We start from the raw sequence: 27,586 nt of genomic DNA, 5'->3' as shown, positions 1-27,586 counted from the left end.
TCACATTGAAAACTTGACTGTTTTATTGAAGGTAAAACAAAATCAGCTGAGGTGAGAAAGTTTGGTGACACAGGACTTTGTGTGGTTTGGTTGACGTCTACTTCCTGGAACTCTGGAGACAGAAGGCGTCCTGATAAGGAGAAGGATGTAGTTAGTGACATCAACCATGTTTGATGATTAAATAAGCTGTTTTAAGAAACACATTAAACATCTGTTACTGTTGTCATGGTTTGTGACTGTACCTCTGTCTGCTCTCCAGAGTCTCCTGCAGGTCAGATGTGAGCGTTTCTTCTTCTTCTTCGTTATCAAGGAATCCATGGACGTCCTACGCTCGCTGTCCTCGCGTCACAACCTGCTGTTTTCAATCTCAGCGACCGGCAGTGGCTCAGGAGGTCCGGTAAGAAAGGAGAGAAACATCACAGAGTCAGTAAGCTGCACACCTGAACTACAACATGAATCATTGAATATTGAGACTGATAAACATGAAGCATGTCAGAAGCTCATACTCGCATTCTTTACACCACTAACATCAGGGGCAGCTCAGGCGGTGGAGGGGGAATGAGAAAGACAAACAATGGTCAGTGAGACGTCAAATAGTCTTTAAAATACAGAGTAAGAGCTCTGATCTAAACACACGGGTATGTAGATCCTTAAAACAGCGACCCGTTCCATCCTGTTCTGGATCAGGAGTGTGTACGTACCTTCACAGGGAGGAGGAGCAGCTCTCCTGATGGGTCACACAAATAAAAACACAGTATGATGGTTAGTAACAGGAAGTCTTTGCGTTAGAGAATAAGTGATTTTAATGGATGAATATGAATCAAATGCTCATTCTTACCTTCTTCATCCTTTGGGGGAAGTAAATGGTTAGTAAGGTAGTTTTTGAATTATTGAATATTGATAATGAAAGAGTTATAAAAGTCATACTTATCTGTTCTGTCCACGTGAGCTTAAAGAAGGAGCTGGATCAGGATGTTCTCTGCTGCTCTTCTCTGGGTTGTTCTCCAGGTTTTTAAAGCTGCACGTGGTCCAAGCTGCTGCTCCAGGCCGGTGTTCTGCTCGGCTCTTAGTCTATTGTTCTCTGGTCATTGGTCCTGATTAAGTCTCTTTTTGTTTTATTCATCTGTCCCGAAGTCCGAGTCCATCTCCATCAGAAAACGTTGTTACTGTCTCCAAGTCAAAAAGTCCTGTCCGGCTTCATGTTGATAAATCCTTTCTGTTTCTATGTCAAAGGGTCCAACGTAAGAGGATAATGTCCATCCCATGCCCTTTATATTTGAAGGTTCTGTCCATGTTGTGTTGGAGTCAGTCTTCAACCTGAAGAGTCCTTCCCATCTTTATGTCCACGTGAGGGTTCTGTCCATCTTGTGTTGGTGGGTCCTGTCCGTCTTCCTGTCAAATGGTTCTGTCCACATCTATGTCAACGAATCCAGTCTATGTTTGTGTCCGAGTGTCCTGTCTGTCTCCATGATGAAGGTTTCTGTCCGTCTTAATTGAGAAGAGTCCTCTTCATCTTTTTATTGGAGGGTCCTGTCTGTCAGTGTGAAGTAGTCCTTTCTGTCTTCTTGCACAGGGTGTCAACTGCCCTGCCATACGCAAGGGCTACATGAGGCTTTGTCGGTCCTGCCAGACGCAAAGACCGACGCTCACGATCAAAGAAAAGTTGATCCATTGTGCTTGAATGAAAGAGTTGTCCATAAAAGTCCTCTGTCCAGATGTCCAGGCTTTAAGTCTCTGTCCGTCTTCAAGCTGAAGAGTCCTCTTCATCTTCTTTTTGGAGGGTCCTGTCTGTCAGTGTGAAGTAGTCCTTTCTGTCTTCTTGCACGAGGTGTCAACTGCCCTGCCAGACGCAAGGGCTACATGAGGCTTTGTCGGTCCTGCCAGACGCAAAGACCGACGCTCACGATCAAAGAAAAGTTGATCCATCATGCTTGAATGAAAGAGTTGTCCACAAAAGTCCTCTGTCCAGATGTCCAGGCGTTAAGTCTCTGTCCGTCTTCAAGCTGAAGAGTCCTCTTCATCTTATTATTGGAGGGTCCTGTCTGTCAGTGTGAAGTAGTCCTTTCTGTCTTCTTGCACGAGGTGTCAACTGCCCTGCCAGACGCAATGGCTACATGAGGCTTTGTCGGTCCTGCCAGACGCAAAGACTGACACTCACGATCAAAGAAAAGTTGATCCATCGTGCTTGAATGAAAGATTCGTCCATAAAAGTCCTCTGTCCAGATGTCCAAGCTTTAAGATGAAGGGTCCTGTCCATCGTCATGCACGATGTGTCGACAGCCCTGCCAGACGCATGGGCTACCCGAGGCATCACCGACCCTGCCAGACGCAGAGACCGGCCTCAGGATCCAAGAAATGTCGATCCATCATACTGAAGTCAAAGTTTGTCCAGAAAAGCCCCGGTGCAAGACGCTACCGGGGACGTGACAGCCCTGCCAGACGCAAAGGCCACCTGGGGCTTTGCTTGCCCAGCCAGACACAAAGGCAAGTCCTCAGGATTTAGAAAAGGGTCTCTTTAGAGTCCCTGCAGTAAATAAAGTCCAGGTGCAAGATGCTACTTGGGGTGTCGCCAGCCCTGCCAGTTGCAAGGGCTACCAGTGGGAATTAATGATCCTCCAAGTGGTGAAGTCTCAGAATCCATCCTGATGCCAGATGTGGATTATGATCCCATGAGAACTCTCAGCCTTTCTGTGTAGGAGTCAGTCTGAGTCACTCTCATCGAACCACCTGCGCCTCTTGGAAGCCGGCTCGTCTGCCTCATCATCTCCCTCATAATCACTCTCTTCCCTGCCCCGTCTTCTGGAGCTGCTGGAGCCTTCAGATGAGCACCACCTGCCCCTCTTGGAAGCTGGCTCGCCTGCCTCATCATCTGCCTCATAATCACTCTCTTCCCTGCCCCGTCTTCTGGAGCTGCTGGAGCCTTCAGATGAGGACCACCTGCCCCTCTTGGAAGCTGGCTCGCCTACCTCATCATCTGCCTCATCATCACTCTCTTCCCTGCCCCGTCTTCTGGAGCTGCTGGAGCCTTCAGATGAGGAAAGCACCTGGTCCTCGTACTCTTCAGAGCCTCTGGAGGATCCCATGTGCTCAAAAGGATCCTCCATCACCTCCCAGGGGTCAGCAAAAGAGTAAGAGTTCTCGTACTCTTCAAAGCCTCTGAAGGATTCCATTCTCTCAAAAGGATCCTCCATTACCTCCAAGGGGTAAGAGTAATAGAAAGAGTAAGAGTCCTCGTAATCCTCGTACTCCTCAGAGCTGCTAGAGGATGAAGAGTACCACTGTCTGTGTATGTCCAACAAGTTATCGAGGAAAGGAGTGACGACTGAAGGGTCCATGCCAAAGTAAGAGGAAGTAGGATCATTGAAAGGGCCAGTAGGATCAAGGACCACTCCCTCATCCTCAACATCACCCACAATATCTTCCTCCTCTATCGTCTCCCAGGAACTGCTGTTTGAATCCAGTGGATACACATGATCCTCTAAGGAGTCCAGCGTATCGATCACTCCTTCAAAGAAAAACTGAAACTCTGGATCAGCCGGGTTCAGGTTGGTGTTTTCCGGGATGAGTAAAGGACCAGCAAGATCAAACCCTGGAGGGATCAGTCCTTCATACCAGCCCCGACAATCAGACTCCTCATCTGAATCTTCAGAAACCACTTCATACACACGATCGGGATCAGGATAATAACCATCTGAAGGTTCAGACTCAGAATCTGATGAAGGTGCAGCTGGAGGTTCGTCGACGTCATCAGGTCTGACGACAACCAGCTCTTCCTCCTCCTCCTGGTGGTCAGGGAGGGCAGTGTCAGTAGGAGGACTCTCAGCAGGTGAGCGCTGAAAGAGGCCAGCTGAGGGGGATAAAGATTGAAAAAAGTCACAGTCTGCACATAAAACATTTCTTCAGGAGGCTCACATGTGCTGGGAAATCATGTTGGTGATATATCTTTCAGGTATATTCTAACATTTCTACCCTGACTGTTCTGCACCAAATGTTAAAACAGATATGGTGCCATCACCAACTTTAATAATAACAATATCAAATGTTCAGTAGTTCTGTTAACACTCAAACATTAAGACAGGATGACTGATTGTATGATGCTCATTGTATGAGGGAATGAGGGATTTGAGTGCAGTAACACATCACATAAACTCTGTTTTTTTCCTGTTTTTGCTGCTGAAAACATTTAATTTCTCATAAATGCAAAGCCATTGCAAAAAGTAATCCTGTCATGTTACATGCTACATCAATTAAACCAACTTAAGGCTACATTAAGACTGCACATGACTTTCAGAAAGGAACAAATCATGTATTGCTAGAATCTCTCACAGGGCTGTTGGCCCTTTAAAGTTAGAAAAGTGTTCATGTCACTGTTGAGTAAACCCTCACATGTGTGATAACATCTATCAATACACAGAACAATTTAATCCATTAATCCAGGCATGTCCAAAGTACGGCCCGGGGGCCAATCGGGCCCAAGGTCCATTTAATTATGGCCCCAAGCTTCCATCTTAAAATGTGTTATTTATAGCACAGATATTAATCACATTCTGAATCATCTGTACATTTGCAGTTTCTTTCAAGCGCACAAACAAAACTAAAGTCAATCCAGAAACGTCTCAAAAAGCTTCATATGGACTACTTTTATAAAGCCAAAGCACGGGGAATTCTGCAAGACGGCAATAAAGAAGAAACACAAGAACTCTTAAAGCTGACAGGTTTTCAAATTAATGTTTTTATCATGATGTGGAAATGTTCTTGATAAACACTCAATGCTCAGAAGACAAAAAAGAGGACACAAGACAAGAAATTGTGCAGAAAAGGCTAAATTTTGTGCATTAAAAATTAATTAGAATGCAGGAAAATAATGATTTTGTTCTAAAAGTTGTCTGCTGGTCGGAAAAGTCTTAAAAACAACATGAAAAAGAAGTGTGATGAAATCCAGATTGTGATCCTGCCATAGAAAAATAATGAGACAGTATTTTTCCCACATTGCCCGACCCTAATGAAAAACATTCTCCTCCAGAAGAAGATAAAGTTTGATCATGATTACGTGGCTTGTGGAGAACTGAGGACTACCTAGTTACTGATTTATTGAGTAAAAATGTAAAATAATTGTTATTAAATAGAGATTTCATATATAATTTTTAGGATTCCTGAGTCTCATTAGGAGCCACTGGCCCTGAGGTATTCTGACAACATCAAATGTGGCCCTCTTTGAACAAAGTTTGGACACCACTGCATTAATCTGTTGAGTAAACCCTCACATATGTATGATAACATCTATTAATACACAGAACAATTTAATCCATTAATCTGTTGAGTTATTGAAAACTCATGTCAGAAAACTCGTTTATCCTCATACAGTAACAGGCCCTGAGTTCACGCATGCGCATTCTGAGTCTTTACTCTCGCTGCTTTAAGTTCCACCGTTTCCATGGTGCCAATAAAAATATATATTTTAAGCATTTTTCAAAAAACAGGCCAGTCGCCATCTTTTTTAACCAAATTTGACATTAAATTCGGATAAATTGATTTCTTGAAACAAAAAATAACTTTGTTTTTAAATCTCTTCAGAACTAGAAACATATTCCACGCATGTCCCGCGAAATTCAACTCAGTCTGATCGATTTTGATCCTTTTACACCGAGAAAACATGAAGGATCCACAAATCTCACTTTTTCTTTCAGAACACTCAATATGAAATATTATTAACGCCTCTATACTTCAACAATCTGCAACAATTTAACCACATTTAACATTATTTACCTATATTTGTCATGAAACACAAGTTTTAGAGTGAGAAATGATTATTATATTGACATTAAATATCAAAATGTCTTACCCATGAAGCTGCGGATCCGTCCTTCTTTGGTCCGCAGGTTCTCCTCCTCCACAGGGGGTCGAGCAGACGACATCTCTCTTACAGGTTGTTTTAACAGGAGATGTTCTTCTGCAGGTGTTCTTCCTTCAGAGTTATTCCTCTTCAGGTCAAATCAAAGGTTTCCAAAACTTTGAACTTTCTTGTAGCGAGGTTTAGCACGGAGGCCAACTTTGGTGAAGTCCAAGAGCAAATGTGACTTTCTGAAAGATCAGTTGACCTTAAGTAACCTCGGGTCAAACGTCACCTCGGGTCAAACGTCACCTCGTTCAGTTGCCATGACAATAACTACAAGATTTTAGTGTCCAAACTTTGTTCAAAGAGGGCCACATTTGATGGTGTCAGAATACCTCAGGGCCAGTGGCTCCTACTGAGACTCAGGATTCATAAAGTTATAGATGAAATATTATTTAATAACAATTATTTTAACATTTTTACTCAATAAATCAGTAACTAGGTAGTCCTCAGTTCTCCACATGCCATGTAAACATGATCAAACTTCATCTTCTTCTGGAGGAGAATGTTTGAAAATATTGTATCATTATTTTTCTATGGCAGGATCACAATCTGGATTTCATCACACTTCTTTTTCATGTTGTTTTTAAGACTTTTCTGACCAGCAGACAACATTTTAACAACAAAATCATTATTTTCCTGCATTCTGATTAATTTTTAATGCACAAAATTTGCCTTTTCTGCACAATTTCATAATTTGATCTTGTCTTGTGTTCTCTTTTGTGTCTTCTGAACTTTTAATGTTCATCAAGAACATTTCCACATCATGATAAAAACATTAATTTGAAAACCTGTCAACTTTAAGAGTTCTTGTGTTTCCTCTTTATTGCCGTCTTGCAGAATTCCCTGTGCTTTGGCTTTATAAAAATAGTCCATATGAAGCTTTTTGAGACATTTCTGGATAGACTTTAGTTTTGTTTGTGCGCTTGAAAGAAACTGCAAATGTACAGATGATTCAGAATGTGATTAATATCTGTGCTATAAATAACACATTGTAAGATGGAAGCTTGGGGCCATAATTAAATGGACCTTGGGCCCGATTGGCTGTACTTTGGTCATACCTGATTTAGAAGGTCTAATATTCATATTACATGATCAACATCTGTATATGTGAATATTTATTCTGTAACCCTCTGTCACTCCTGCTGCTTTATTAAGAGCAAGACATCAAAAGTTTAAGACCTAACCTCACTACAACCTCAGGTACAAGCTTTTACCTGAGGTTTGTACGCTTTCATAAAATGTTCATAAAAACAGATTTTGATGGTTTGGAAATCATTTGATTCTTATATTTAATTGGAAATAGCACTGGCCCCGGTTGGCCCCTCCCCAGAACCGCCACTGGGTGTGTGTCAGTGTTTGATTGACAGGCACTGGCAGGCTACGCTCCAGGAGAGAAATTGAGACAAAACCATTCTGCAGACTACACTTGTTTTTTGTACCAGGCTGTAAACATGTTTATTTCTGCTGTAAAGATGGGCTTTTTTGAATTGGTGTGTATGTGGTTTCCGGTACTTCCAGAGCCAGCCTCAAGCGGACACTTGATGAACTGCAGTTTTTAACACTTCCACATTGGCTTCAATTCTCGCAGCCAGAGGTTGCCACTTGTAGCACACAGACAGAGTCAGTACTGAAGGGTGAGAACCGCTATCTGAACAGACCAGAGCAACATTTTTAGGACATCAAGTCCACATCTAGGAAGCTCATTTACTTACTACCCTGCAAACTGACCCATTGTTTCCTACAGGAACATCCACACACACACACACACACACACACAGAAAGAAAGAGGGAAACATTACAGCCTTGAAAAAATAAATCACAAGACAGAGGAGTAATGATTAACTTGCAGATGTCAGGAACATGCAACATGCTGTGCTGAGAGTAGGAGAACAGCACACACAGAGGACAACATTTCTTCATTTTGTTGGCTCTGATAGTGAATCCATCTGCAGGAAATTTGGACTCTTGCAAACTGTTCGATGACATTTACCACCAAACATAAAACATGAAATGAGCAGAGCCCCTTAATGTTGTTCTTTTGAAGAAGCTTATATAACAACATAATTAGCACTGAGGTGCTGTGAAGTTCCTACACAAACACTGAGAGGATGTGAAGTGGCTGGATTGTGATAACGCGATGAAACAGAGATTATTTCCAGTTTTATGTTCCCCGAGAAGCTCTTTCTCAAAAACCACAGACTGTTACTATGGCAACAGCAAAAAAAAAAAAAAAAAAAGTGACGGCGGACCTTGTATATCATTGTATTTTATTGCTGTTGCTGGGAAATGACTCACAGTGTGCTCTCAGTCACACATGCACAGGCTCCCAGTAATGGGACACAGTCGCACGCTGCAAGCGGAGGGTGGCGGCGACGGCAGGCCGCTGTGAAGAATGACAACATAATTTAATACATGGAGTCTGTTTTTTTTTAATTTAATGAAAGCTTTTGAGTTCAACAGCCAGGCAGTGCTTTTGAGAAACGTTTCCTAATAGGTAAAATGTCTGGAGGAGGAAACAAAGGTGCAGACAACCACTGAATAGATGCATGATTCACTGATGTCTGGGGTTGATATTTTAGCATTCTCATATACAATTTAGGGAGAGAACATTTCCATGCATCAAAAACATGGTTTGATTTCTTCTGATTTATTTTGTATCACTCATTCCTTTATAACCAGTGTTCTTATGTTAAATTAAACAACAGGCTCTGGGTTGCAGAGCGAGTGCAGGATTGAATCATTGTCCCACATTGAATGCCAGTTTTCTTGTTAGTTCCTTGGGAGCACTCATTAGAACAGCCTGAACTCAACTAGAGAGCAGGTTATTCTGAATCTTTGATGAATGATTTATGGCTGGAATTAAGTTTCAATTTGCATTTGAGCAAGCGCACAGAGCCCAGCGGACTCTGATCATAATCCAGACTCAGGTCACAAAGCCAACTAATTATAAGCCAGCATTTCTTTGAATCCGTCTTTAAAATTCAAAGCCTCTTTCTTGCATCTTGTTAGATTTCATTTACAAATAAACAGGGAGCAGATGGACACAGAGGGTAATGTAAAGAGCAGGGGATGAGTACACTCTGATGTAGAGAACAAAGAGGTAAACGTCTATTTATACAGTCTATGCTCACGGGGGGGACTAGAAGAGTCTGAAGTTGGGGAAAGTGTTGACGACCTGCTGGTTGATCCACAGGTTTTTAACTGGTTGAGCCAATTAGTGAGAGAAAGTGAGAAAACTTTAGAGTGAAGACGCAAACATGAAGCTGCTGACTTGAATCAGATTGAATAAAGAAAGGAGAATAAAGCCCCATGATGCTTTTATGCACAGATCAAAGTCTGCATGTACATTTGTTTGTAGATTTTTCTGTTTTGATAATTGAGTGGGAGAAACTATAGACCAGGAGTGTCAAACATGCGGCCCCCCGGCCAAAACTGGCCCGCCAGAGGTTCCAATCCGGCCCGCGGAACGACTTTGCAAAGTGGAAAAATTACAGAGAAGACATTAACTGGAATTTTTAAATAAAAGTAACTACTATTTCAAATGTGTCCTCTGGGGGTCGCATAAAAAAGCACCTGAATGGCGCTATAGCACTATAAGTTGATCCAATTAGCAATAAGGTTTACATATATGTTAACTTGTCACAGTAGGAACGGTGGATCCACAATCTTTGAAAGGAGCCACATATTGTGCACATGCTTACCATACATGTGCATGCATTACAGGTGCGTTCTGTCACTACAAACACTAGCACTACACCCCTTCATACAACACTGTCCAGCAAGCAAACTGTTCATGCTTGAGCTGAGGGGTCCAAAATAGTCAACTTTACCTCCTGCATTGTTACAATCTCTCTGTTCTTTTGCAGTAAACATTACACTCTGTGTCAGGTGAATAGTTAACCTGTGTGTTTGGTGTGTTCGCAGCAGGTTTCAGGGCTTAAAGAGTAAAATATTCGGCCCCCTATGAGACTTATCATGGCAAAAAATACAACAGCTGTTTATGTAGAAAGACAGTTCATTAAATGTGAACATTTACAGAATGTATTTTTACTTTTTTGCACTAAAACAAAGGGAAAAATGTAGAGTTGTCGTTATTTATAGGTTATTATGTTATGGCCCACTTCAGATCAACTTGGGCTGTATGTGGCCCCTGAACTGAAATGAGTTTGACACACCTGCTATAGACCCAAACAAGCAAAAACGTCTTCATATTACACATTCTTGTAAAAAATGTACCCACAAAATGTAGCTGTAAGAGTGTTCAACATTTACCACTCCACCTGTGTGATTTTAAGTGAAAGGAGAGGTTGTTAGGTCGTTAAATTGTTTATTAATGTTGTAATTAATGTTCAGGAGTAGTAGGAACTAAATGTTGCTTGCTTGTGTTGTCTATTCGTTGTGTGCATTTGTTGCTCAGTCTATACGTCGCTTCATTTGAATTGTATGCCCCTAGTTTAATGATCTTCTTAACATTTCCTTATTGCTGCTTCCTGATTGTCTTGCTCCTTGTATTTTGTGTCTATGGCCACTTTCTCAAAGACTGTCATGTCATCCCCTTATGTGGTTTCTAGTCATTTTTAATCATATTTGTACTTTTCTTTTTGTGTTGGTTTCTCCTCTCCCTTTTTTATTTTCATTTTATTTTACTTTATTTAATCTTGATCATTTTAGGGAGCCTTTTTAACATCTAGAAAAGGGACTACAGATGTAAACTAGCCTTTTGGCTAATTCTGGCATGGTCCTTCTAAATGAAAAAATAAAAATAAAGCAGTAATTGACCAGAAGTGACTTTATTCACAGAAGAGAAAATATAAACAGTGTCAAAACTATTCGTTTTAATGCAAAAACCTGCAAATGAAGTTTGGACGAGATGTTGGATGACTCTTAGTAAGAGAGTTTTTACTGAGGCAGAAAAATAAAAGGAGCTTTTTTTTTTTTACAAGCCAGAGCTCACTCATGAACTCATCTCTGTGGAGTGCTTTGTACAAAATCCATTCTACACTCATGAGCTATTGACTGAAGCTGGAAATGTTTCAGTCTTATCTCACCAGAGAGAAAGTCAAGTCAACAACAACAATCTCAGAAGGAGAAGTGCTGCAGTTGCACGTTATTACAAATAGCTGTAGATTTGGTGTTTGCTGAAAATGCTAAACGTAGATTTTTTAAGTTGTGCATCGTCATTAATCTAGCAAAACAGCAAAGTTATGGCTAATCTATAAAGTTACAAAAAAATACAACTTTTTCTTTTATATTTAAAGGCACTATGAGGAGTTTTTCACCAGCTGAGAAACAGACTGAAACCAACACCGATGCCTCTTTATGACCTTCAAAAGCAAACAAAACCATAAACAACAACACTGATACCTTATCTGATTTCATTTTTAATGCCTTCAACCACTCAGAGGGGGTAGGTGTCAGACCACATAATTGACATTTGGCTTTAAAAACACCCTTTTTCGCCTGTTTTCATGGCAAATAATCACATTGAGTGATAAATCTGTCTGTTAAAAGACAGAAGGGTGAAGTTTCTGTTGGAAACACTACTTTTGCATGTAAAGAAAAAGAGATAAGAGGTATCATTTTGTCCACAAAGGGGTGCCAAAATTGATATAAATCAAAAGTTCCTCACAGCAGCTTTAAATGAAAATATGATAATAAAATGTAAAATATGTTTAAGATTTAAATACTTTTTATTGTTAAAACAACAAAATCTTCAAAAGACTTCAACTTTTGGCTAATAGCTATTCAGGAAAAATGTTATATTAGGTAACATATTTGCTAATATAACAGCGATGCAATGCCATGCAATGATGCTAATGTATATTTTTATTTTATTTCTTCCTTAATTTCAGCAACTATAAATATAGACTTTAAATATTATTCACAAAAATAAACTCATAATGATATAAGTGATTGAATATATGGCTGCAGGATACAATATTACATTAATATATACATTCAGCCTTAATGAACTTGAATAGGTAGCATACTATGACATGTGCAGTGGATGCAATGTAATGCAGATTCTTCTTTTAAATGCCTTCAACCTGAAAAACTCTGTGTCTAACTTAAAGTGTAAAATGGATTCTGTCCATTCTGTGTTGCACTGTCACTAAATCACGTCATCTGAAAGCCTCATGCAGTGTCTCTGGGACATCAGCTCACTCAGAGACACTTCTACCACCAGAGGAGGACAGAGACCGGTGACGAGCAGCAGCCTGAAAAAGACACAAACAGGCACAGAGAGGACAAACATTATTTAACTGCTTTAAAATTACTAACATATACACATAATTAAAGTATTTTAGGTACCAACATACCCCTGTCTGTCCTTTGGAGAAGTTGGTGTGTGCGTATAGGAGCACTGCAATGTCATGATGTCCCGCCTCCAGAGCGATGGACAGGGCTGTGCTTTCATCCTGTTAACACACACATTTCTACACATTATGATGGACAACATATCAAATTGTGAAGCTGAAAAAAGTTATTTTTAAATGAAAGAGAAATGCTCATTTTGAATCTGATGCCATGGTATGGGTGGCTTACACATCTGGGAAGGCATCAGTAATGCTGAACAATATATACAAGGTTTGGATCGACATAAGACCTTATATATTTCAGCAAGTTGCATATTACAGTATATTATATAATTATTATTGTTATATTATATTATGTTATATTACATTATTATTGTTTACTACAACTTACAGTCATATCATATACCCATATTTATTTATTATATTGCTTAATCTGTCATAACCAAACCATAATCACACCATGTCAACCTGTCACTACTGAACCATTTTTAATACTGCCTGTAATTACCACTATTTACATCATTTGTAACATTTGTACACATCTTAATTTATTATTCTACCTTTATTTATCTGCTTAATTTGAATTATTGAAACTTATTCTTGATTGTACTCATGTCTGGGTTGCTGCAACAACCTAATTTCCCCTTGGGGATCAATAAAGTAATATCTTAACTTATCTTATGAAGATGCAAAACCACATTCTGTACATATTACAACAGTATGGCTATGTAGTAGATCCTCATGACCTGCCAACAGTCCCAGCAAACCATCAATTTCTGTTTTTATGAACATTTCACACAGTGTCCTAACTTTTTTGGAATTGGGGTTGTATAATTTGCTCAGAAGCAATTGCCCCTAAAAGATATTGGATTTGAACTGAAGTGAATTATGTACCCCTGCAGATGAAAAATCCTATGGTGCATGATAATTACCCACAGTGTCTATACCTTGACATACTGAATGGATGCACTTTCACAAAGGTTTACTTTGTGCCTATGCTTTGTGCCTTTGTGCGACAAAATGTGAGAGAAGGTTAGAGTGCTTTAGCTTCACAGCTTGAAACGATCAGGCTCACACAATCTGCACAAAGTGGCAGCAGTGACTCACATACACTGTCAGTCAGAGAGGCATCGCAGTCCGGCTGTGCCAGCAGGAGTCGAACAATCTCGGTGTGGCCGTGCTCGCATGCGCACATCAGCGCCGTGGAGCCCTCGTCGTCTTGGAGGTTGACCTGCGCCCCCTGTGTCAGGAGAGCCTGCACCATGTCCATCCTGCCGTGGCTCACAGCCAGCATCAGAGCAGTCTGACCCGCCTGGAGAGCGAGGGTACGAGTCAAACACAGAGAATGAGGGTTAAAGATGCTGAGTCTACACGTCAAATTCAAGTAGAGGGAGGAGGTTGTTATTGGATTTAATCAGCTCAAACTTTCTTCATTCTTTCTGCATTTTAAAACAAACACTAAATATTTCTATCCCATGAAGCATCAGGAATTCACTAATACTCATCTAGTAATTTTCCTTAAAAGATCTGTGCAATTTTTTTAATAATTACAGGTGAATAGCTGAGGCAATTTAACTAAATTATACAATCATTTCTAGTTCATAATTTCTAGTCTTTTTGGCAGTGTAGTGTTAAACAAATCATGCAAAAACAACATTTTTCCTATAGTCTTAACTCTGAATAACACATAAATAATGACTGACTATTAATCAGGGTTTGGCTTTGGGGGAAGTCTTTGAAAGAAAACTCCTTTGTAAATGTTTTTCTTGGACTAAGAGATAATTATATAACTTATATTGAGATTTTAATGAGGGGCATTAAAGGAAAAATGTTCAAAAGGAGAATAGATACATCACTTCTTTAAGTTTCAGAACAATTCTTGGATTCAAGGTTCATGTGGGAGTGCACATACAGTCCTGCATTAAATAACCTTTAATAATATCACATCAGAGGGTTATGAATGAGACCGAGAACTGAAGCTGAACTGCTTTAAAAATAACTTGTAATAATAAAGAAACGTTACATCAATGAAATATGTACAAATGAGGTGACATTAGACAAAAGAAGTGAAACAAAAAGAACATTTTTATGTGTATGTAGTATCCACAGCAACATGTGGACACAGTTCAGAGAAGAAGAGGACACACTGACCTGGATGGCTTTTGCATTGACGTCTCCTTTAGAGAAGAGCTGCTCAACAACTTTCATGTTGTCTGGATTCTCCACAGCTGCGAGTGCAGCCAGCATGATGGGCGTGTAACCGGCTTTGTTCTGCTGATTCACGTTACACACCTCTGTAGTCAAGAAAAAGGAGAAAATGTTGAGAGATGGCCTGTCACAGCCTGAGGGACGCACCATCCCATAATATTTGATTTTAGGTGAAGGTTTTATGAGCATACTGCATCAAGTGTGCTGAATAGGTGACACCATTGTTCATTAATGCGTATAAAACATGTAATATATTTAATTTGTAATGAATATATATGTAATGTATGTGTATGAATCTTATGTGCTTTGGCAACAACATGTCTTTGTTCATGCCAATAAAGCAAATTGAAATTGAAATTGATTACATCTTTTGGATTCATTAGCATCAATGTAAAAGCAAACTTTCTTCACTTGTACTGATTGAGCCAAGTTTTCTGGGAAAAATGTCAAATAAATGTTTCATTTTGTGTCGATCTGCAGACATGAAAAATGTTACTGTTTTAAATTAAGCTGATGCAATGATGCAAACACATTTAGCCTCGCTCAAAATATCATCAATACAACGTTCTATGTTGCATCACAGATGGATTCACAACAGAGAGGAGATAAGTGTCGCAAAGACGTTTCAACACGGCTTTAAAATCCTTTTTAACTCAAAAAGTTGGGCAGAGATCGGCCGGTGTTTTGGTTTAAACAGCGACCCTGTTAACTACCGACTTTCAGCCGGATGCATCCCTCATTAACATCTTTAGACGATCATTAAATATCTGATTAGGATATTTTGAAATCTAAATAAAAACTAAACTAGTCTGCATTCCCAGGAACTCCCTCTGTGTTTCAACAGCTGTGTAAACTCCACAAACACTGACACGTTCAGCTGAAGGTCTCCAGTTTACAGGGTTACTTTTAAAACCGTAACACCGGGAGAGACGCATTCACGGTGGGCTGAGAGAAGACTACTGTTACAAGCTGCTAAATCAAGTGAATCACAGCTTCTTCTTTTGAAAAGTACACACACATACAAAAAATATAAAACAAATAAAAGCTAATGAAAGAAAGAGAAGTGAATCACAGATGTGTGTGATGTTATCGTGGACGGTGGGTGGATTAAAAACACAGCGGTTAATCTACCAATCAGACATGTCCAGCATTGCCGGCCCAACCTCCTGAAAGTCCCGGGACCTTTGAAAAGTACTACCCCAAAGCAGGGGCTTTTCAGGGGGGAGATTAACTACCCCTGAACTGAATTTAGACCCTGGGTCCACCAGTCGAAACACAAGTAGTTCAGGGGTAAAGTCCCTGTGGTCGAAAAACGCCTTAAAAAGCATGTTGTAGTGCTAAACCTCTGCATATATAACAACAAGAAGGCAGGGAAGTCTCTCAGCCTCAAAGCATCAATCAATGATTTTTTCAGATATAATAACAGAGATGTTCTGAAAGTAGTTTACTTTGCCTGTCTGTTTATATGTAATCAAAGTCTTCATGTCTAGATAAGAAATAAAAGCTTGAGCCCTTTTATTTCATCAGATATATCAGATATATTGATTAACTTCTGGGACACAGAGGGCTAAAAATGAAGATGTCGTATGCTGCGTCTACATCTTTGTTTTCGGGATGCACGGACACGAAACAGGAGTCTGAGAGAACGCTGTTTAGAAAACCACACCGTACCTGCATCAAGCAATTTCTTTACAATGCCAAAATTGGAGTGAGACACGGTGTAGTGCAGAGCTGTGTTTCCATTGCTGTCAGCCATATTAGATATATGCTGCAATACTGATGGTGCAATGACCCGAAACGTGGACAAGTAATCTTCCACAGTGTCGGGGGCGGCTGACTTGTGACTGGACACGGAGAACCAATCCTGCTGCAGTGTTTGCAGACAGTCGTGCTGCGAGGGGACAGAGGACACAAACACACAGGAGACAGTTTAGAGAATGTTTGTTTGATATGCATGAACAGAAATACCTTGCGAGTTGCCGGAGCAATTTCAACCACTGCTTTGAAATACATAAGAACGTTTTGCAATTACAGATGTGAACAAAAGAACAGACAAAGAGCTTGAGAAAGTAAACACTGACAATGTCGCAATGGAATCTATTTTCAATAAATCCATAAAAGTGAGAGCTCTGTTAGCATTTCAGGTATCATTATCAAACTCTTACAGTCCCTTTTTCTTATTTTTTCTTGTACTTCTTGTGAGAAGCCTCTCCCGCCTCCAAAAACCATTGTTTTCAAGATGAAGACAAAAGACAATGACAGAAAATTACAGAGCCGACACATTCCTGTGCTTAGCCGTCCCAATGCCGAAGTCATTTAGTTTTAAATGACATACTTGAACACACCCATCTCTCCACACCCATACACTGACATACTATTAAACGTGCACACACACACACACACACATGCACATGCACACACATGCATTTGCAGACACAGTGACCTTGGTTGTCACAGTGGATAAAGCAGGCAAAACATACCAATTCTCTGTCGGGTAAAGTCGTCTCATCACTCAGGTGCTTCTTTAAGGCTTGACAGGCAGAAAACATCTTCTCACTCAACCTGCACCTGGAAGGAATAAAGTACAACAGGTTATTAAAGTGACAAAGTAAACCCTCTAACATTGGACTCACATAGTAAAATATCTAGATTGATTGGTCTCAACTGATTTCTCTGGACACTTCTGGACACTTACCTTTGTTGTAGTTGTGATCTTGTTGAACCTTTGGATCCCTTGTTGGAGCCACTTTTGCCCTTTCTTGATTGTGCTCCATCCTTAGAAGCATCCTTGATTTTCTTGTTTACTTTCTTGCCAACCTCCTCAGAGTTCTCACTCAGAGGGAGCCCGTAAAATGACACAGGATCCAATCTGAGGCAAAACACAAACGTTAATACAATGTTGACTCATTTTGGAAATAATTTGTTAAAACATGAGATTGTTACCCTGTTGTCACCCCCATAAACTTCATATTCTTCCTGTTGCTGCTGCAGCCTTGGTCCCCATTTGATTTCTTTCTCGCAGGCCGCAGGACAGCGGCGTTGGTCGACTTTTCTACAAGAAAACAAAGCAGCACATGCCTCAAATTCTTGACTTATATCATACTTGTCTGATTTAGCTTTGTGTCATCTGCTATGTTTGTGCCACTTAACAAATTCCTTTCGAATCCAAAGGGCTTCATTCCAAATGAGAAAGCTCTCTCTGACACCAGCCCCTCCTACGCAGCTATTCCATTTTAGACCCTCAGCCACAAACTGGTATGTGGTACGAGACGCCCTCCAAAACCAGATTTCATTCCAAACATTGCGAGTGTGTATCCCCTAACAAAAGCCAACGTGCCAAGCCGGAGGAAGCCACTTCCTCTAAACCTCACACAAGTTAAACTAGCGCTAGGGAGTTGTCTATAGAGAGTGAAGTATTTTTAAACCGGACTGCATTTACACACTGTTATTCTACCCCATTATACTGACACTCATGTTTACCTTGCAGAGCTGAGGATGCCTGTTGCTCTAACATCTGTATCATTCTTTTCACATCATTTCCATCTCGTTGGCAGATTTCTTTGTCACTCTCGGAGGAGTCCGCTGTAAGTTTGGACGGGTAATCTCTAGTGACTGCAACAAAAAACAGGGTGTTGTGAGAGTTTTGAATAGTAAGAGAACAACATTCAAAATGTAGTTTATTTTTATCACATGAGAATAATCAAACATTAAAGCCACCAAGTGGGGTTCTCTTCTTGCCACATGCGGCACTACTGAAAAGATATGTAATTAATGAATGGATTGTTTGCAGCATATTGATGATATGATAACTGAGGATTTTTATTTCATCCCTTCTACTGACTGAGGCTTGGGGATCAAGTGTTAATACATAACACATACTGGTAATTATTCTTACTGGGGGAAACAAAGGAAGAAGACTGCATCCTGTCCCATTTGTTACATGGATAAGTGGTGCGCTTCTGCCTCTTGTGGGCAACTTGAGTATTACAACAAAACTTTTTTTCTATTATGTGTGACAGAGCCATCCTGTGTTACCCTTTTTTTTTTAAATCAAGAAAATATTTTCACAACAAAAGTAGTAATTTAGAATTTTTTGGGAGGAAAATTTAAGAAAGGACAAGAACCTTTAAAAGAACTTAAAAAGTACCTCTGAAAAATCGACTCAAGGTAACTTTTTCCAACTAATATAACTTTTCAAAAACGTGTTTTCACTGAAAAAAAGTTTTTGAAAGAGGATTTTGGTTTTATATATATAAATATTTTTTTAAGTTGTATTTTTTGGGGCTTTTTCACCTTTATTCGATAGGACAGCTGAAGAGAGACAGGAAATGTGGGGAGTAGAGAGTGGGGGAAGACATGCAGGAAATGGTTGCGGCCAGGAATCGAACTGGCAACCCCTGCGACAAGGACTGTAGCCTCTATATGTGGGGCGCTTAGACCGCTAGGCCACCAGCGCCCCCCTTTAACCATATTTTAAGATTAAAAAAAACAGTAAGTGAGAGAAATCTAAATTTTTTTAAATTTACAATTGGAGTGTCCGGATTTTATAATTAAAATTTCTTCTTAGTGACCCTGTACAACAAGGTGCCTTTAATGCTTGTGAAACCTCTATTGCTTTACCTAGTGGCTGAGGTTCTCCAGCATGGTCTCCTGGTCCTTCTTGGGCTGCAGCTTTCTGCACACAGGGCCTCTTAGAACTTGCACTCCCTTGGCTACTATGCTGTTGGACAAACCCTTCCCTCTCTGGAGTGCAGTCATCTGTGAGGAGGTCTCCATGCTCTCTGAGGAGCCACTGCATCTTCTCTATGTAATGGTTAAGCTCTGGTTCCCACTTAGACTGTGGGGACTGCTGGAACATCTGGCCAAGTTTAGTCGGTGGAACCGAAAAGTCTCGTATCCTCCCTTCCCCGACACCGATGCTCCTCGTCCTGATGGGGTCGGGTAGATGGGATGGTCCAGAAGCCATGTTTCGTGTCTTCAGCCCGACAAGGAAGTTATCATTTATGTTGGTTAATCCGACACCAGTGTCACGAGTAACTTTGGTGAGTGTCCCTGGTGTTTGTTTTAAGGCACCTTCCAGCAGATTGACAGTTCCTACACCAATTGTGCGCATCTCTGGGCTGTTTTTGACATCTTTGACCCTGTTCCCCACTGACACTGTCCTGGTTGATGTCTGAGTAGTGTTGGTGTGCTTGTCTTGGGTATTCAGGATAGTATTAGTGCTGGAGTCAGCGTTGAAGGCATGCCTGGTGTTGGTGAAACGAGACACTGAACTGGACACGGTGTTGGTACGCTGAGAAGTTGTCTGAGGTGATGCCATGATTCCCAGATCCACTCCTCTGACTCTGTCTGTAGCAATGCCTTGAGAAACCACTTCCTTCGCTTCACAGATGACAACATCCACCGAACAGTCACCACAAGCCACTGAACGACTCTTAATCTTTCTTTTCTGAGACCGCAGATTCTCCACGGGAACCTCAGTGTTGGTTTCTGCATCACAGAATACTACCTCCATCCCAACTCCTTGTGTGTTTGTAAGAACTTGGATCCCTACGCCTTTTTCCATCGTCTTCACTCGCTCCCTGAACTCCCAGTGGCTCATTGGCTCATCTGGTCCTGTGCAAACATTCTTCAAAGCAGGCCCACAACAAGATACTCCCACAGACTTCACCTCTGTTACCTCCCCTGTGCTGGCATCTCGGACCTCCGTGTGATTACCCACTCCCTGGCTGGTGGTGTGGGGCCTTGCCTCGATGCCTATGCTAACAGTGGATGGCCGAGCACAGGAAGCTTTATCAGCTCTGTTCCTGGCTCCTGCAGCCTGGAGCTCGAGTTTCAGACGGCTCATCTCTGTCTGGAGAGCGGATTCTTTCAACTCTGCTTCTAAGAGACAAATTCTCTCCTTCAAGGCCCCGATGATCAGTTGTTGGGTGTCAAACTCGGCCTCACGTTCCCTGTAGATTCCAAGATTAACTTCAGAAACTTCTGTTCCCATGGACCTCATTTGTACTTGATCAGTGTGTGTATATTTGCTTTCTTTTGTGGCTTTAGACAAAGTTGTATCATCAGTCCCAACTCCTACAGACTTAAAGGCCTTATCATGCAAAGGGCTGCGGTATATTCCATGACATGCTTGCAAATGTTCACCCTTGATGGTGGATTCCAATGCTTGCATCTCTTTGGTCAGTTGCCTGAACTCCTTGAATTCAGAGCAGACTGTTTTTGCCATTTCTTCCAGCCTATCCTCTGTATTCAACTTGTTCTCCGTGTCAGATCTCTCCATGCTATACCCCCTCTTCCAGATGTCTTCAGGCAGGTCCTCATCATTGTCACTCAGGTTTTTGACCTGGGAGACCAGCTGCCGCTTCTCCTCCTGGAGGACTGATATTTTAACCTGGAGGATGGGGATGAGTTTCACCTGCTCCTCAAGCTCCTTCAGCCTCTGCAGAGCGACCACCATCTGGTCACGGACATGCTGCAGGTGCAACTGGCTGCCAAGACTTGTAACTGGGGTGGATCTACCAGAGCTCTGTGGACTTAACCTGAGGCATCCTGTGCTTCCTCTACCACCCATAGATGAGCTAAGATGGATGTGCATATCACTTCCTGTGCCAGTAGGCTTGTTCCCATTGTTGTTCTGATTATATGCACCCAAGCCAGTGAAAGGAGAAAGCGACCCAGGGGAGCTTACCCCTCCAAAGCTGGCCAGTCGTCGACGGGGATACGGCTGAGGTGGAAGCGGGCTTGGCATCTCCTGATCCACAGGACTGTGGGTCTCCACTATGGTCTGCTCCACCACAGGGCTTTGTCTTTGTAAATTAAGAGATCTTGCAGCAGGCTGAGGTTTGGACTCAGGAAGCATCTGAGAGGATGCTGCTGGCCCTTCATTCCTTGAGAGCTTGTGGTCCAATGAGGAACCATGTGGTGGAGGAAGAGGAGGTCGCCCTCTGGTCGTAGAGGACATTCCCAGTAGTCTTGTATCATCACTGCTGGATGATGACAAAGATTCGGCTGAATGCCACTGGCTTGTCGAGATGCCAGTCGGTGGTTTTTCCACATGATTGACGGCCACTCTGGGCCTTCTCTTAAGGCTTAGCCGCTTAATGGTGGTGCCGTTTTGGAAATTGTCCACACACTTTAGGTAGTCCACGTTTGACTGGAAACTGTAGTCAGGCCCCAGGTAGTTAGGGGTACACTCTTCAGTGCTTGGACCTATAAGACCAACAGTAGTATAGTCATCCTTTGTTGCTGTTGCAGGAATTTACAATATGGTCCAAACACTGGGCTGTAAGAAAGGTCAATTGTAAATATACACCATATTGGAATTCATCCAAATTTCTCCCTGGTTACAAGTAATACAATTCATCAAATGGTATTTTTCCCATGCTTTGATTCAAGGCTAACACTAGTTATCAACCTTAATATGAAATTTCAGACAGACAAATGCAAAAGTAGAATTTTAAATGATTTTTACATTTTAGGATTTTAAATATCAGACAGAAAAACACAACAAATTTCAATAAATAGTGTCTCATACCACTTCATGCTATCTACTTTCTGCCTTAACAGTTCATCTTGTCTTACCTCAGTGTTATACGCTCATCCGCAACCGTTTCTACTCAAGTCAAAATCCTTCTTTCTGTAAGCTCAAAGTGTTTTTGACTTTAAACTCTCTGAGCCTGTCCCACAAGAAGAGGAGGGACAGAGGAGGATGTACCAGTCTGTTTTCAGTAGTCACTTTTCTCCAAATGCTATGTCTCTCTACATAGACTGAACCCACTCTATAATTACTCTGCAACTTTCCCTCTAAACGCCTGACCAAGGCCTTGGCAGGTTCTCCCAACCACAGACATCCTCCAAGTATTTCAGCCAGTGAACAAACAACAACTACCTTACACAATAGGATTTCAATTTATCAGACTTGTTAATTATTTTCTGATGTTACATTTTGAGCACTAAAGTAGAAAGGAATGTGTGTTAAGTTGTCTGAAATATTCTCTTGTTAAATATTTAGCTTTATTTCCATGATATCTCTATCCACACATTATCAATACAGCTTCTCCCATTCAGGGGGGGGCAGAGGGCTGGAGTGGATCCCAGATTTTATTGAGCAAGAGGCTGAGTACACCCTGGACAGGTCGCCGCTTAATCACAGGGCTGATAAGTAGAGACAAGGAACCATTCATTCACACACTTAAGAGCTATTTAGAACCACCTATTAACCTATCGAGCTGCGAGCATGTATTTGGGCTGTGGGTCAGGATGCCAGTGCACCTGGAGGGAACCCATGCATGCAAACTCCAAATAGAAAGACCCCTAACCCCCAGCTGTGGGATTCAAACTAGGAATGTTTTACTTTTATTTTTTTATGTACTTCTTTGTTTTTCCTATATCTCTCCCCTTCAATTTATTTATTTATATATTTTTATTTGTATTTATTTTTGCTTATTTCTTTCTCTTACTCCCTCAATTTTGAACTGACAATTTTCCAATCGCTCCAAGATCCATTTGTGATGATTGCAACATGTTTGTGGCTTTTTAGTTGGTTTCTTTTGTGGAGTCTCTCTCCTTCTCTCAGAGATTGGGCTGCTCCTCCCACACCTGCACCTTCACACCTTCACACCTGCACCTGATCTCTGCAATCACCACCTGCATTTAAGCCCTGCTGGGAGGCTTCTCTAGTGCCAGATTATTCCTGCATCTGAAGTGGTATGTTGGCCTGTTCTCTTGTGAATTTGCTAGTTTGCTATTCAGTGTTCCAGCTTTGTGCATTTTACCTGTGACTAACCCTGCTGTCTCTGTTTCTCCAGTGCCTCCATGAGCCCCCAGTGCTTTTTCCCTATCGCTGCCACACTGCCTCACTCTCTACCTGGATTTATTCACCAGCCTCCACCTCTAGTCCTCACGCCTTGGACCCTGGATCCCTTCCCCGCTCCCTTTGTTCCATACAATAAATTCACTGAACTCCATCCTCTGCCTCCGGCTGTGCTTTTGAGTCCACACTGTTGCATCTGGTTTTCTAACTGTCACACCATTACTACTACCATATTATTATTATTATTATCATTATCTTACAATAGTCATCTGAACTTTGTTGCAATACCATCAACTCTCTACCAGTATACTTTCTATTAGTTATTCTGCTGTTTGGAGTCATGTGTTGTGTATAATGTTGTTAATTGTCTCTCTGCACATCTGTCTGTCACGAAAATCACAATACTTCTTCACACAATACTAAACATATTTCATGCATTACACAGAAAAATGTAATCACTGAAGCCCAAATTAAGCAAGAACTAGACTTTAAGTTATCAGGAAAGTAAATGTAATAGTTACCTGACACGTTTCTGAGGATGTAGCTGCCTTGAGCCATGAATATAACTCATGAAGCATCAATAACAGAGAGTTTCCTTTATATCCAGCTTGATCTTGGACTAAGTCTGCAAATCAAAGACAAAAATTAGCATACAAAATAAAGTTGCACATCTTAAAAATGAGCTTTCCCTGTTCACGTTTGGTTCTGCTGCAGCATCGCTCCTCCGGTCTCCCTCCAAAAGCCAGGGTCCAGCGGTCGATAACAGCTAACCTTACAAGGCTGCTTACATAAAGGAAATGCAATACCAGGCCATGACATATTATAGTTAATTCTGCAAAAGTACAGTGAGCGAAAGGCAAAGCCTGAGTGCATAAGAGTGACTCACCACATCGCAATGCCATATCACTTTCTCATCAGTAAGCACCTTCTGTTCTCAGCATGTGGAGCTTTTTGAAGAGGTTTATTTCAGCAAAGAATGCACAGTCTGAAATGTGTGTCAGTTTCTTGTACATAACGATGTTTCATTTAAAAGTTAAGCAAACTATTAGCGGAGTAATGTTTGAGGTGGGGACGGGGATTGTGAAAATGGAACACAGAGTATGTTTTTATGCACAGCTGTCACATTCAATGTTGTTAGCAAGCTGTGAGATAGTCACTAAATGTAAACAGGATTACATGCTCATCCACCCAGAAAGGGATTAACCTCCAGCTGTTAGACCCGGTGTTACCACCAGACCCCCACAGTGAACGTAATTAATTATACATATCTAACATACTTTAAATTAAGCATATGATTGTAAGTCAATATTTGGTGCATATACTCTGCATCTAAGTCACGCAGTCTCCAAAGAGGCATTCAAAATATGTTCTGTATCTGAAGCCTGAGTGAACTGCAGAACATGACACCAAGCTTCAGGCAATAAATCCAGAAGTTTGGCAAGTTTGCTTTAGATTCAGCCACAGTGACCCGGAGAACTATTTCTGTGACTCTTTGATGAATTATACAGAGTGACTTGGGAAAACTTTTCATAGGGAAGCAGACAAAAGCTTGCAGCGAAAAAAACACAGAATCTGATACAAGAAGATGAATAAGGTGGAGAGACAGAGGAAGGCACAAAGGAGTTACTTTTATACATGAGATTCAAATACATGTACGGTTGCATGCCCTGCAAGATGATCTACACTGGAGCTCTGCTGCTTACATGAGGAGCATATTTTGAAGACTGAGCATTTTCTGCAGACACTAAAGCAAACCACATCCAGCTACTAATTAGTGTAAACATCCTTAAAAACTTGACTCAGTGTTAATTGTTCCAACCAAAATGGATTGCTTTGCTGACTCAGACACTGCTACACATATTTTCTTACATTCAAAGTGCCAATTGGAGGTTTTCAGCACCTTTGAGGTGGTCTTAGTCCCGGATCTGGTTCTGTACGTACAAAAATAGTGTTCTCTGGTGATTAATGTGGTCCTCATAAGAGACTTTTACACCTTGGGGTATGAAAATAAAGGCTTTTTCAGCACTCTCCCTGTCTGACACCTACCCTGCACCCTGCACCCTGCACCCTGTCTCCCTGCAGAGGTGACAGGATACATTATGACTTATGATCATCTGATTTAAGTCAGATCCCAAGAAAACAACTGAAATTATCTCTTTAGCACAGGAAAACAAAGTACATTAAATGTATTGTAATTAAAGATATATTGATTGGTAGTCTGATAGATTTGGGATTATACTTGACGGCAGGTATAATTTTCGAGATAAGAAAGAGAGGGCAAACAGAGTTCAGACCCCTTAGGTTTTTATTCATCCATCTAAAAATGACTCATGTATGTAAATGTAGGCTCTGCCTCCCTTGCAGTGTTTGACTAGAGATGTAACTGGGAGGTTATCATCACATGTAAAACAGCAGTCTGCTCCAAATATTGTTTTCATTTACTCATTTATTTCATTTATTACTGTAATGTTCCTAATTTACCCTTTTCACTTTTTCTAATTTTCCCAATGTGATGTCATCCTCTTCTATTGTCCTTTTCATGCTTTTATTTACTACTCCATTTTTACTTATTTAATTATATTAATTTATTGTATTTATTTTTCCTTGAAAACCTCTTAAACAATGATTTATTGGTCTATTGTCACTCTACTTCATTCTGTTTAATTTACATGTATTCTTTTTAACCCCACGTTGTATTCTGTTTTGCATTGTTAAAAAATCCTCCTCCCTGTCTGTCTAATGGTTTGCTTTGTTATTCGAACCATGCTTTGTTTGTCAAAGCACTTTGTAAACATTTGTTTTTAAAGGTTCTATATAAATAAAGTTGTTATTATTATTATTATAATATGCTGACTTTAGCTACAGTATAGACAAGAATACGGTCTGTGGCCTTATAGGGAAAAAAGGTTAAACTATAGATAACTTGCTTTTTTTAAATGGGTCAAATTACTGAAAAATTAAAGTTATATTTAAGTTCAGAGCAATAAACAAGATTTTTTTTCTACCCCTCCTATCTATTTAATAATAATAATATAATAAACTTTATTTATATAGCACTTTTCTAAACAGAGTTACAAAGTGCTTCACAGAAAGTAAACAATAATAATAATAAATGTAATCCCAACCCTTTTTTCATACACATATACACATATACATATACATATGTACACACATGCACATACATATACATACATACACAAATACATAGACATGCACATGTATACACATGTACATGCATACACACAAACATACATACATACATACATACACACAAACAAACATACATACATACATACATACATACATACATACATACATACATACATACATACATACAGTACATATGTAAAAATAAAGGAACTCCAAAGTACGAGAACTCATAAGAAGATGTCCAGGGCATAATAACATGTTACAAAGTTATGAAGGCCTTTTTGAAAAAGTGCACAGGAGAGCCATGGTAAGTATTTGTTTAATATATGCAATATAGCAACGAATTCCTTATTTTTTTAAATTAAATATGCATGAATCTAATTGGAAAACAGGTATATATTACTTAAGGATAAGACACTATACATTAAAAGAAAAACTATAGTGTAAGAAATGTCAACAAAGTGACAATAAGTTGGATATTGCTTAATCCTGACGCCTTGTGGTGGAGCTGAGACAATACAAAATAAACTACAACCATGATATAATGCTGGAGAATAACTCTAACCTGACTTTTTAAATGTTTAATGTAATATTTCAAGTTTTCAGCTGTAAATATGAGAGCAAAGTCACTGCTGATGAGATGCGTCTTACCTGCGCAGGAAGAGAGGATGTGAGCCAACAACAACAACAAACTCGAGTGATGAAGTTAAGGAGAAAGTCTCACAGTTTCTTTATCACTCTCTTTTATAAGTCATGTAAAAGTTGCACACATGCTCGAGAGTTTATATCTGCTGCATATCCCGTTTGTGTTTAACCCTTTTTTGCAGCATCGTCACTCCTGAGGGGCAAAAAAAAAAGTTTTCAGAGCAGGTTCAGGAACAGGACAGTCACTGCGCATGCGCGTGTCTCCGTCAACATGCACAGCAGGTGCTCCTGGGAGCGAGTCAGGTGATGAAAAGTGCGTTGTGAAATATTGATGATGTCTTTTCTTCTACTGAATCGATTACACAGCATAAAGACGACATGATTACTGGGTCCTTTGTTTGAGAGACATCCTTCTTCTAGATTTATGAAGGCCTCTCTGCAAGACAAGACTTGTTAAACAGCATGCTATAGAATAGACAATAGGCTGATATTATACACTCAGCAATTAGGTTTTCTTGTATGTCATGCTTTATCATGTTTTAACTAACAAAGCAA

General features: G+C 40.5%; 2 protein-coding genes and 1 long non-coding RNA gene across 4 annotated transcripts; 1 reads left to right on the top strand and 2 right to left on the bottom strand.

Moving 5' to 3' along the window:
• On the bottom strand, positions 1 to 6,086 carry LOC117830741. Its single transcript, XM_034709004.1, has 5 exons — positions 5,843 to 6,086; positions 928 to 3,847; positions 839 to 848; positions 243 to 727; positions 1 to 130 (listed from the first exon to the last, which is right to left on the bottom strand). Exons 1-2 carry the CDS (start codon positions 5,913 to 5,915, stop codon positions 2,700 to 2,702), a joined length of 1,221 nt encoding a protein of 406 aa, XP_034564895.1. The 5' UTR covers positions 5,916 to 6,086; the 3' UTR covers positions 1 to 130; positions 243 to 727; positions 839 to 848; positions 928 to 2,699.
• Positions 6,087 to 11,624: 5,538 nt separating this feature from the next.
• Positions 11,625 to 27,586, bottom strand: LOC117830719 (KN motif and ankyrin repeat domain-containing protein 1-like). 2 transcript variants are annotated; one of them, XM_034708970.1, is made up of 12 exons: positions 27,038 to 27,585; positions 23,758 to 23,861; positions 19,042 to 21,633; positions 17,902 to 18,033; positions 17,365 to 17,473; positions 17,117 to 17,290; positions 16,902 to 16,989; positions 16,093 to 16,312; positions 14,365 to 14,507; positions 13,325 to 13,525; positions 12,217 to 12,315; positions 11,625 to 12,114 (listed from the first exon to the last, which is right to left on the bottom strand). In XM_034708970.1, exons 2-12 carry the CDS (start codon positions 23,792 to 23,794, stop codon positions 12,058 to 12,060), a joined length of 3,852 nt encoding a protein of 1,283 aa, XP_034564861.1. In that variant the 5' UTR covers positions 23,795 to 23,861; positions 27,038 to 27,585; the 3' UTR covers positions 11,625 to 12,057. The 2 variants fall into 2 exon arrangements, 1 of the variants encoding a protein (XP_034564861.1); XR_004634825.1 differs by having other exon boundaries at positions 12,105 to 12,114; positions 13,321 to 13,525; positions 27,038 to 27,586.
• Positions 23,070 to 23,390, top strand: LOC117830720. The gene is made up of 2 exons (XR_004634826.1): positions 23,070 to 23,130; positions 23,232 to 23,390. It is a non-coding gene; the product is annotated as an uncharacterized LOC117830720 (long non-coding RNA).

This window comes from Notolabrus celidotus, chromosome 19, assembly GCF_009762535.1.
Source record: "Notolabrus celidotus isolate fNotCel1 chromosome 19, fNotCel1.pri, whole genome shotgun sequence".
NCBI classification, from domain to species: domain Eukaryota; kingdom Metazoa; phylum Chordata; class Actinopteri; order Labriformes; family Labridae; genus Notolabrus; species Notolabrus celidotus.
The sequence above is the reverse complement of the archived record's forward strand: the minus strand, read 5'-3'. Positions and strand labels throughout refer to the sequence as shown.

What these genes read in the sequence shown, in the direction of transcription:
- LOC117830741 (XM_034709004.1), bottom strand. Translation starts at nt 5,915, where the DNA reads ATGTCGTCTGCTCGACCCCCTGTGGAGGAGGAGAACCTGCGGACCAAA. An exon ending in ACGGATCCGCAGCTTCATGG is followed by an intron (nt 3,848 to 5,842) that starts GTAAGACATTTT and finishes TATCCCCCTCAG; the next exon opens with CTGGCCTCTTTCAGCGCTCA.
- LOC117830719 (XM_034708970.1), bottom strand. Translation starts at nt 23,794, where the DNA reads ATGGCTCAAGGCAGCTACATCCTCAGAAACGTGTCAG. An exon ending in TGGAGAACCTCAGCCACTAG is followed by an intron (nt 18,034 to 19,041) that starts GTAAAGCAATAG and finishes TTTTTGTTGCAG; the next exon opens with TCACTAGAGATTACCCGTCC. An exon ending in TTTATGGGGGTGACAACAGG is followed by an intron (nt 17,291 to 17,364) that starts GTAACAATCTCA and finishes GTTTTGCCTCAG; the next exon opens with ATTGGATCCTGTGTCATTTT.